Source organism: Elephantulus edwardii, unplaced genomic scaffold, assembly GCF_000299155.1.
Source record: "Elephantulus edwardii isolate Elephantulus edwardi_28Jun2011 unplaced genomic scaffold, EleEdw1.0 scaffold00161, whole genome shotgun sequence".
In the NCBI taxonomy this organism is placed as follows: domain Eukaryota; kingdom Metazoa; phylum Chordata; class Mammalia; order Macroscelidea; family Macroscelididae; genus Elephantulus; species Elephantulus edwardii.
Window position 1 is genome coordinate 2,470,723 of NW_006399911.1, and position 11,628 is coordinate 2,482,350.

Here is an 11,628-nt window from a genome sequence, read left to right on the forward strand (position 1 = left end):
GACTTTATGAGGAGGACTGTGGCATCAGGAATTGAGGAAAACTCATCAAAACCCTACTTTATGCAGATGACACATTCCTGCTTGCTGAAACAGAGAGGAACATGAAGCATTTGCTGCAGAAGGTCAAGGATTGTAGTATTCAATATGGATTAGAGCTCAATATCAAGAAGACAAAGATTCTCACCAGAACTAGAAACCTTTGCCCAAGTTTGTGGGAATACTAAGGGACGTTTGTTGAAAGACTTGGGGGGGGGGAACGGGGTGACCCATAATTGTCAGAACTAAGAGCCTAAAGCCACAAAGCTGAATGCTGAGGCACCTGTGGGCACATTTTCAAAGCCATCCTAACTGTATCCTGTGACTACTCTGAATACAGCCTTTTGACTTCCTTTACATAGTTCCGTGTGGTCTGTGAGCTACTGCAATGGATTTTGAACCCAGTAAAGCAGTAAGATTGGTGTAGGGTTGAGCAAAAAAGCTGCAGGAGCACGGGAGTCACATCTGACCTCATATCTCACAGAAATGGGTTTCTGCACTGCTGCTGTGACGAGGACAGTTGCCTTCTGTGGAGTTGGTAAAGGTCAGATATGGCCATCTTCACACGGCTCTTACTTACAATAATGTGATGAGCACACATTATGGTATAAACCCCTTGAAACAACCTATAGCTCCAAAGTCTGCTGCCCATCAGCTGAACTACAGACAAATGACAAACTGACGCATTGCACAACCTGGCCTGGACAGGGTACACTAACATACCCCAAACTATGACCATCAGACCAGGACTACTTACCACGTGCCAACACTGGGTGATACTTGTTCCTAGATGCAGCCCTTTCAAGGCAGCAATTGTGAATCTGGTTTATGACTTCTAAAACAACTTAAAATGAACTAGGAAGAGTTTTGTATATATTAACTTACTTTCAAAACCACACTGAAATAATGCTTGCTATCCTTATTTTACCAAAAAGGAAGCCATGGCACAGAAAGGCTGGGTAACTCACTCAAGGTCATACAGCAAGGAAGTGGTTGATCTGGGACACACACCTAGATAGCCTGGCACCAAAACCTGGACTCTTAGCCACCACGTATCCCATCAGAGGGACCAGGCCCAGGTTTCATTCTATCACACCACACAACCTCTATAGAATAGTGTAGAAGCAATAACCAAGCAGAGGAGGCTTCAGAGGAAGTTGCTAACTTAACTCTGCTATGGTAAAGAAGTGACTTCTGCCCCTTGCAGGAAGAGAGCAGGCAGAGGCAGGAGGCTGGGGATTCACCAGCAGCAGAAGTGGGAGCCCTGAAGGCTTTATTCTTTCCAATTCCCAACACGCTCATGCTAAGGACTCAGCTGGGTGCTGCAGCCCCATTCTATGAACTGGGGCTCTAAAGCCAAACACTGCTTAAAAAAACAAAAAGGCAAAAGAAAAAGGCGCTGTGGGCGGCACACCAACAGAAGGAGGGATGTTTACAGAAGCGAAAGAGAAGAAAAATAAACATAAGCCCAAAACACAGAAGGCACACTGGCAGGAAGCACGTCCCTGGGGCACAGGTCTGCCGGCCTGGCTCCCCTCTACAGTTCAAAGGGTAGGCACTTCCCCCAGACCAGCCAACACACTGCTGAGGGACCAGGGCCGCAGCTCATGTCCACAATCTTAAGAGAAATGCACATGAAGTGATTAAACTTTCTCACACTAAATAAAAACAACAAGCTAAGACTAACAACAATGGAAAACTGTTAAACATAAATATACATATACACACTCTTACCAGTAATCAAACAAGCAGCAATGACAGCCATTTAATCTCTTGTACCTACTGCACAGGCAAAGGGAAGTGAGGTTGAAGGCATTAGGAATGGCCCTCTCTGCCCATTTCTGGAAGGCCAGCTGGCACCAAGCTCTTAGAATGTGCATATCTGACAATCTCGGAATTTTCTTCTGGGAATTTGTCCAAAGGAAATAATCAGACAAGAGTACAAAGATGCATGTACAAGGATGTGCACAATAAACCGTATACCCTTAAAAGAGATGCACACCCAGCCTTTTAAGATAATGACTAATGCTTCGGCTGTCTCGCCATGTGCCAGGCACTGCTCCATACACATTACACGCCTGAGCTCACTTAACCAACCCTATGAGTCAGACTTCTGTTTTACCCCTCAATTTCAGATGAAGAAACTGAGGCACAGGAAATCTCACCATTCCCCACACTGCCCCCACAATCTTTCAGTTATCAGCTCCACAGGTAGAACACTGCAAAGCACACCAACCAGCGAAAGAATACACTCAGCATGTGATGCTTAACGGAGCTTGTGGTTGTTAATGCCACTGATAACTATGACTCATGACGACCCTACGAACAACACAACTGAAGCTTCCCTATTTTGTGTCACGCTCTCTCATAGTCTTGAGCCCACTGTTACAGTCAATGTGTCAATCCATCTTGTTGAAGGTCTTATTTTCTTTCTCTGACCCTCTACTTTTCTCAGAATGACGACTTTTTTCCAAGAACTGTCCATGCCCAAAAGTACGTAGAGACAAGCTTTCACCGTCCCTTGCTGGACAGGACCCACAGCCAGAGAGCTGGACTAGAGTTTTGAATAGTTGTATGTGAGGTTACAACTCAGTACATAAACAGAATCAGAATCTGATCTGATTCCAGGAAGCCAGACCTCAAGCACTGAGGTGACTTGCCCAAGTTCTCATGGTTAATTGCAGAAGAGAAGCAAGAATTCAGGTGTCCAGGAAAATGCCAGAAAAGCAAATGAACATGAGTGCCTCCCAGCGATGAGTCCTTGGCTCTCCATCAAAACATCAAAATAAAAGGCCGAAGAGGAACTACTGAAGGCTTTTCACAAAAATCTCACCTCAGCTGGGAAAGCCCACAAACATCAGTCCAAACAGCAGTTCTAAAGTATATATGTAGAGGCAGGGAAAAGGCCAGGAAGACACACACTAGAATGGTACAGGTGAAAAGCGAGAACAGACCTTCCTCTTTCGGGTAAGGGGGCTCTGGTGGCTTAGTGTTGAGTTGCGCTGCCAACCCAAAGGCTGAAAAGCTCCCGATTCAACTCTACCAGCTTCTCTGCAGGAAAAAGATGGACAATCCTCACCTGCATGATTTACTGGGCCTGAAAACCTACTGGAAGGTCAGTTTATGAGTTGGTTCCAACATGAGGGTACATAAAAATTTTCCATCAAGACCTATTCTACAAAGTTCCCAAAGTTAAATGTGCAGTCAGGGAGCATTCTCCTCTCCTAAAAGCACCAGTTGGCCCAGGAGAGCTCATATTTAGTCCAGTTTATTTCAGCCTGTCTCCCTCCAGACCTGGGGCTGGGAGATAAGGCGAGATCCCGGTCCTGCCACTTACTGTGTGCCCTCAGGGAAATTACTTGAAAATTAGGAAGGGCGTATGCCAGGGATGTGTCCTGTCTCCATACCTTTTCAACCTGTATGCAGAATAGATTATCCAGGAGGCTGGGCTCTATGAGAAATATGGGGTCAAGACTGGTGGAAGATCTATCAAAAATCTGCGATATGCAGATGACACAACCCTGCTTGCTGAAACTGAGGAGGACCTCATGCACTTGCTGCAGAGGGTTAAGGACTGCAGCCTCCAACATGGATTGAGGCTCATTGTCAAGAAGACAAAGATTCTCACCACTGGGCCAATTGGCAGCATCAGGATGGATGGTGAAGAGTTTGAGACTGTTCACAGCTTTAGTTTGCTTGGCTCCACAGTCAACACTCTTGGCACCAGTAGCCAGGAAATTAAAAGGCACAATGCCATGGGGAAGTCTGCTGTTAGGGGCCTCTCTATAAAGTACTGAAGAGCAATGGTATCTCTCTGGAGACTAAGTGCGTCTGATACAGGCCATGGTCTTTGCGATCACTTGTTATGCATCAGAGAGTTGGACAATGACCAAGGAGGATAGAAGGAGACTTGATGCCTTCGAGCTTTGGTGCTGGAGAAGAGTATTGAGGGTACCATGGACTGCTAGGAAAACAAACAGATTTGTCCTGGAAAGGGTTAAACCGGGTAGCTCCTTGGAGGCAAGGATTCTGAGGCTCCATCTAACATACTTTGGACATGTTGTCCTTGGAGAGGGACATCATGCTTGGTAGGGTGGAGGGACAGCGCAGGAGGGGAAGGCCCTCTATGAGGTGGATTGATTCAGTGACTGGGGTAATTGGGATGGGTGTGTCGGAGACAGTGGGATTGCCACAGGACAGAGCAGAGTTTAGAGATGTTGTACATAGGGTCGCTATGAGTCGCAAGCGACTCGACGGCACATAACAACAATAATAACAACATCTGAGATTAAAACAGGATGATGATCACAGCAGACCTGAAAAGCAACTGATGGAAAAGTCAGCTGTGAGCTTTAGCAGCTGCAGAGAGCTTACTCCAGCTTGAAGCTCAAAGAGGATCTTCAGAAGCAGAACTCGGTCCCAGCCTAGTGTCCACCTCCTGAAAGCAGGTCACCCCCCTTGCCCACCTCCATAATCCAAGGACTCGGCTCTAAGATCCTAAATCACCTGCTCTCGTCACTTTGGTGGTGGAAGCCAACAAGGGGTTGGAGGAAAGCAAATGGATTAATTCCAAATTGCCTGATTATTAGAATAAAAGGAGAGTACAAAAAAAACCTCATTGGTGTGCACATTAGTCTTTTCTTTACGCCAGGAAAAGGCTATTCCTGGTGAGCCAGACGGCCCCTTGAAGCTAAATCAGCAGCGTGGCTCATGGAGCCATTGCTGTCAGTCACCGTCGGACAAGTGTCAAACTACCTTTGTCATTCTCTGCTTTCTCTGATGTGTTTGTGTATAAAAAAAAATGGACAAAGAATTCACAGACATGAAGTCTCTTATAGGAAACACAATACATTTTCCTTCTTTTAAAAAAAATTTAATGGCATATGTAGCAGAAAAAAAAAAGAAACACACTCCTCATAGCTGATCCTTTGGCGGGTTTTGGGGGCTATATGGAGACTGACCGGTCATCTTTCCCCCACAGAGTGGCTGGTGAATTTGAAACAGCAGAGAGGTGTCACTGTTGGGTGAGCAGCAAAATTCCCTCCAGAGGTCCTTGACTGGTTATCTAGAAATACCGGAGTTGATGGCTTTAACAAACGGGAACTTATTTCCTCACAGTTTGTTGCTGTTGTAGTCGCCTGAAACTCACAGCAATGCTGTGTACAACAGCCCTGAACCCTGCTCTATCCTGAGCCAGTCTCCCTAAGACACAGCAACCCACCTTACCCCAGTTACTGTATCAATCCATCTCATCCAGGGTCTTCCTCTCACAGTTCAGCAGTCTGAAAATCCAAATTCAGGACTGCTGGCTCCAAGTGAAGGCTGCTTCCTCTGTGTGTCTTGGTTCTAGGAGTTTCTTAGCACAGGAACCTGAATCCAAAGGACTAATCTGCTTCCAAGCCTATTTTTCATGATGGTACTACGGTACCTTCTCACTTCTTTTACTGGTCACATCCCAACGAAACTGCCTTATAGAGGCCACTGTCGCATGCTATCCTTAACCCTTTTATAAGCGACTGGGCTTACCAGACCATGACGATCGTTACCCATCTGCCACACTATATCCAAAACACTAAGGATCATGGCCCAGCTCAGCACAATGTATTTTCAGGGTACACAGTTCAATGTGCGCCAGAGGGTCAGGCAAAAGCTCATGGCTGTGTGTTCAGGCACTGCTAACAGGACCACAAGGGCCTGAGGGAGTGTCTCTCCCTCTCTCCTGTACACTGCCTCCCTAAGCCATTTTTGTTTCTGAAGCTGGGTATCACTGGCAGCTGGCAGAGACAGCTCACAAAGTCCAAGAGAATAGGGTGAGCATCAGGAACTCACCAACATGACGCCTCCAACCCATCTAAAGCCAATATTTGGTGTTTCCCCACTGGGCTATTCTCAAGGCTACCAGCCCACCCTGAAATTAGTTCAAGTGCAATCCACAGCCACATTCTGGCATGAGGTCTGAGCATCCATCTCCTGCAGGAAGAGACACGACCTCAATCTGTACTGTGGATCATGAAAAGCTATAGACAAAAAGAGTACAAACCTAAGCCCCCTTAATCCAGGGCCCTGTCTGGCACATGTGCTTGTCACCTACCTATGCATGGACCCAATGCACTAGCCACAGAGGTCAACTTCCTGCTCAATGAACTCCCTAGATATTCCCACCTTTCTGGTCATACTCACGTGGCCTGAAAAGCCTTCCTGGACCCTACATACTTAATTCAAGAAACCAGCGAGATATAAAAATGCGTACTGTGGTGGAGACAGGTACTCCTTAGAACCATTAATAAAGAAATTTACTGCTATCACCTTACTTCAGACTCAGCAACACACCCTCAGGATTCCAAGGCCATACATCTTTACAGGAAACTGCCTATCTTTCTCCAGTGGAGTGGCTAGTGGACTTGAGCCACTGATTTTATTATGGTCAGTAGCTAGAGAAGAATACTGATTATTTCATGGGCTGTCAAGAGAACAATCAGGTTATGTCTTGAAAGGGTACAGCCAGCCAGAGCACTTCTGGAGGCAAGGATGACAAAGATTCACTTTCATGTAGCCAAGCAAGGGTATTCCTTGGAAAGAAACATTATGTTTGGAAGGAGGGAGATCAGTGAAGGAGAGGAAGACTCCCAATGAGACAGACTAACATGATGACTATCATGTCACCTACCAACAACTGTCTGTAAAGTTACACACTGTCACCAGAGCTCCTTAAGAGCCGTTTCATCCCTCCGGTGTGTTCTGCAGACAGAAAGTTGGCACTCAGTAAATTAGTCTGCATATGGGGAAGAGGCTTTCTGTCCTATTGACACATCTGACGTGGCGTCATCTAAAGTCATGTCGATTTATATTCCCATCTCTCTCTCTTTTGACTTTGAGGAAAGGGGTCTCAACAAAGAGATCTTACCAAACAACCTATCTTTTCCCTAATTTCCTTCAAATCTGGGCTTTATGCCTCCCACTCCCCAGCCCACCCTCTTTTCTACAACCTGATCCATTCTTCCAACGAGCCAGGTTCATGAGATAGGGCCCAGCCCAGATGCTGGGGTCCAGAGTTAGAACACAGCTTCTTCTCTTTCCTCCACCCTCTTTGACTCTTACTTCTCACCTTAAACTATTCTAGATACAACTGGGACACACAGTAGGAACTAAACAGATGTAACTGGAACAAAATGCAGCGTTCCCTGGCTACCAGCACCTAAATGGATAGGCTCTTTTTCAGAATTCCTAGAACTCTTTGTGCTGTGTCCTAAATAAGTGCACCCAGCCCTTAAACCAGCTAACTGTCAGAATCATCTGTGAAAGTTATAAATGCAGATTCCTGGGCCTCCACCCCAGCCTACTGGAAAGGAGTCTCAGGAAAGCATACTTTTGCAAGTCCCATGGGGAGTTTAAGGATGTGAAAAGTAACCCAGCTGGGGAATCCTGACCCAAGAACAGCAAGAAGTACAAATGAGCTCGGAAAGAGCTTCCCACTCTAAACTGGATCTGCTTATTTTTGTCCTTTCTTCATCACATCCTGTTGTCTTCATCACAAGGCAAATATAAAACACCAGATGAGCTCCAAAACCCCGCAGAGGTCTGAAGGAAGCCAGGAAAGGAGACAGCCCAGCAGGGGGAAAGGAAAATGGGAGTCAGGATCCTGGGGGCTCTAGCCCTAATGGGCCTGGCTACAGGCTACATTTGAACCAAGCAAGAACATCTGTTTTCCTTAGTTCCTTTAAAGGTTACCAAGCTGGAGCCCACAGTGGGCACGCATGAGTTAGCTGCATAAGTGCGCCAGTCAGCAAAAGAGCAGTCCAGTTGAGACCGCCCAAAAGGAACTTCAATGTTGAAAGGAAGTAACAAACTAGGAGGAAACACAACATTATCCAGCTGACAGCTGGGGTTCCTGCACTCACATGGTGACCATATGGTACACATTTGTAGTTTGGGTCACCTCCACCTCCGCTCCTGGTGGACACTTCGGAGGAAATCCCAAGCCTGGCCTTCCAGGCTCTCCCTGCAGGTGAAGACCACTTCCACAGGTGCAGGTGACCTACTGTACTCTAGAAGGTTAGTTCCTCCGAACAGCTTCTCTGTGCTGCTGGCTATGGGACCCAATATGCCCTTTGCCAGGCGTCCAAGCTGTTCTCCCATCTGGACTGAGTCCTGGCTCCTCTACATCCTTCTAGGACAGAGCTAGGAAAAGAGATCTGAGGGGCAGCTCTCTACCTGAAGGGGAAAGTGCCATACTCCTGCCTAAGGCCCTGTACTATCCTTAGTTATAGTTGCCTAGGCCACTCCCTTCTCTAAGCCTCAGTATCCCCACGACTGAAGGATGGTTCTTAAAGACCCCTCAAGTTCAGAAGTTGTTTATGCAGTAGGCAGTCTATCTTGCACTCTTCAGCTCTTTGGAGTGTTTCTTTCATTCCTCAAAGACCAAGTGGACACAAGACTTCTCCCTCCTTGGCCTTCTAGAAGAGGAAAAGAAACTTTTCCAAATGTCCTGCCAACCCTCAAACCCTGTTCTGAAACAAAGAAAAGTCTAGTGCTTCTTTCTCTGTGCCCTCCTCAGGGTCAGCGCCAACAGAGGGGCAGAAAGGTGTAGGCAGGGTTACCTTATTCACTCCCTGTGGTGTTGTGAGTCTATTCTTCAAAATGGCTTTTCTAGGCCACTACTCTTGACTTAGTCACCTGGCTAGGCTGGAACATGCAAATACAGTGTGTTAGTCGATCTACAAGGAAATTGGCTAGTATTCTCATTCCACTAGGTTTAAACTGTGTAGGTTCAGTGGTAGAAATCTGGGATCTCATCACTGGAAAAGAAAAAGCAACACAGAATGCAGCACATGTCCTTCAGGACCAGAAATTCTTACACCAACAAGACCTACAGGAGAACAGCAGAGCCATGGCAGAGAATGAGAAACCCAAATACCAGGATCAGGTCTTTGCCCAAGCTTGCTAGAAGACTGGGAGGGGGAGATGCCTTAATTGGCAGGACCAAGAGAGATTTGTCAACACTGGCCTAAAGCTGCAAGGCTGAAGAGTCTGCAAGCATACTTCAGAGGCTGAAAAATTTTCTTTTTGTTGCCATTCTGATTTATGACCTGTTAACTTCCCTAATAACTCCAAAATCATGAGTATGATCCTGTGTGCATTTTGGACCCAGGAGGGGAGTATTAGAAATTAGTAGAAGTAGGCGTGGGAGCATGGGGGACACGTCTTACCTCACGGAAATTGGTTTTGTGTTGCGGATGTTGCTGCTAGAAACAATCTCCCCTTGTAGAGTTAGCAAAGGTCAGATAAGGCTATCCTCATACCACACTGGCTGTTTTTAACACTCCCAAATAGATCCTCTACACTGCCCAAGTGTCCCGCAAGGTTGAGACAAGAAATCATTCCACAAAATATTAATCAGAGGGAGAAGTAGGCTTTATCATACACTCTGAAAATGTCAATCCTCGACACGATCAAGTTCATACTTAAACACCTGGACTAGCATCAAGATGAAATTTGTGATTACATAACCACTTCAAGCCAGGGCCATTCTGCCTGACAGGAAAGGTTCCATCAAGTCTGTGTCAGCGAGGGAAACACCCTGTTTGGTGGCTCCTTTTCCTTCTTGGATAGAGAAGGGGATGCTGCTGGCAGGACAGAGCAATATGGTTTAGCAGATGGAGAGAAACTGCTGTAGGAAGGATGTAGGGCAGAGACTGAAGAAAGAGGTTTTTTAAAGCCTGCCTACAGCTGATGAGCTGGGGTGAGATGGGTAAAATAGAAGGGTTCCAGCATGAAAAGAGGAGGAGAAAAGAAGTGGTAGTTCCTGCCAAGAAAAAGCAGGGAACCAGGCTCATGGAAAGGAGACTGAGGGTCCTCGCATCACAGCAGATGAGGCCTCAACCTAAGAGGACCTAAACTGGGAGGGTGGCTCAGCTAAGAGGAGTCAGATCCAGAGCTCCGCTAATTTCCTTAGCTCTCCCTGCTGTGAGAAAGGGCTCCAAAGCAGATGGTTCTTCCCTCATCTCTTCTGTGGCTGCCCACCAAGTCGCTTTACATTACAAAATGGACTGGGGCCTTATCCTAAAGTTGATCTGGAATTCTCCAGCTTTCCTGAAGGGGCAAAGAAACTGCAATAGAATGGCCTCTCGCCCACCTCCTTCCCCTAGGAGGAAGGGGGAAATTGGTCCTCTCTTCCTCTCTGGGGCGCTGGGCTCACACAAATGTCATCTCCAGGTCCCCAGCCACAAGGGTGATTCAGGCCATTGACTCAGATCCATGTTAATGAGGTTTTTTTTCTGCTACCTAATTAGTTCACAGTGAATTTAGCCTTAAGAGGGACGAGAGAGGGTTGAAAAAGGACAGAAGGAAGTCAGTCTGAAACCATTAAAACAAAAGGGCAGGATCTCAGCTCCAAGTGAGGTCTTTTACAGAAGACTGAATGCCCTGTCCTCAGCTTTGGGACCTCTCAAAGCAGAAAAGTGATGTTCAAGTCGGAGCTCTGAAGTCTCACACAAGGTAAAGAAGAAAAGTGGGCCTTAACCTACCCACAACCCCATGTCCCTAGCAAAAGTTCCTGCATTCCGCCTCGTATTTTCAATAAGGCTGGCGGGTGTCCCTCTTCAAATCGAACGTTGAAGGAGCAAACAGATGGCTGAGGGCAAGGCCCATCTGCCCGCCTCCCTCGAGAAGGTCACCATAGCAGGGGGGCATCTGCAAACAGCGTTTATCCCCTACTCCTGCCCCTTGGTAGCGGTATGAGGCCAAGAACCTAGAAAAAGGAGCGCTGGGTGCTCCAGGCCCGGGGCACTATGTCCCGGGAGGTCAATCAGAGCCCCGCAGCACTCTGGCTCACTTCCAAGGGCCTCTACGGAGCAAAGTGGTGGAGCTGGGAGCCAGAGAGACCCCAAGCAGCCTCGATGCTCGGAGTAGGGACCGAGGGCCGGCTGGAGCGCCCACGCGGCTGCGGCGCCTTAGCCCGCGCCAGACCCAGCCCACAGCCAGCTCGGCGCAGCGGCGTGGGGGTGTGTGCGCCGGGAGAGGGCGCGGCGCCACCATCCTCCCAGCCCACAGGAGATGGGCTGAAAGCGGCAGTCCACTAACGGATTCCCAATGTCCCGGCCAATGTAGGGATAGAGCCGAGCAAGTACCCAGACCGCTTTCCGGCGGCAGCCTCTCTGGGCCTTCAGGCCCCTCTGCTGCGCCCATCCTCCCCAGATCTGGTCTCGGCCCCAGGCAGCCTCTGCGGCTCCGAGCGCACCCGTCCCGAAAATGTGTCCCATGACAGGAGACCAACCTCCAGCCCTAACGTGTCCCCAGACGAGACATGGCGAAGCCTGCGCAACGGCTCTGCTGCGCAGCCGGCTAACGAGCCGCGTGGCCCGAGCCGCAGGCGCGCAGGGATCCCAACGCGGAGAGCGTGGCCAGGCAGGGCCCACGGCCCCTGGTGCCCGCAGTCCCCGGGGCCGCTTGCTCACCCTCTATAGAGATGACGTGCTCCCGGATCTGGTTCTGCAGTGCCAAGTCCTCGATGCGTTCAATCAGGTCATAGATGGCGTAGATATTGGGATGCACGGACTCAAAGCGCTGGATCTCGGCCCGGATGGCCGCCGAGTT

General features: G+C 48.2%; 1 protein-coding gene across 1 annotated transcript in view; it reads right to left on the reverse strand.

Annotated features, from left to right (window-relative positions):
• Positions 1-11,628, reverse strand: part of AGAP3 (ArfGAP with GTPase domain, ankyrin repeat and PH domain 3) — a gene marked incomplete at its 5' end in the record, with an annotated part of 102,254 nt that extends 90,626 nt beyond the window's left edge. Inside the window, one exon of the mRNA XM_006895192.1 lies at positions 11,490-11,628. Coding sequence (XP_006895254.1) covers positions 11,490-11,628 — 139 coding nt within the window. The remainder of the gene's footprint in view (positions 1-11,489) is intronic.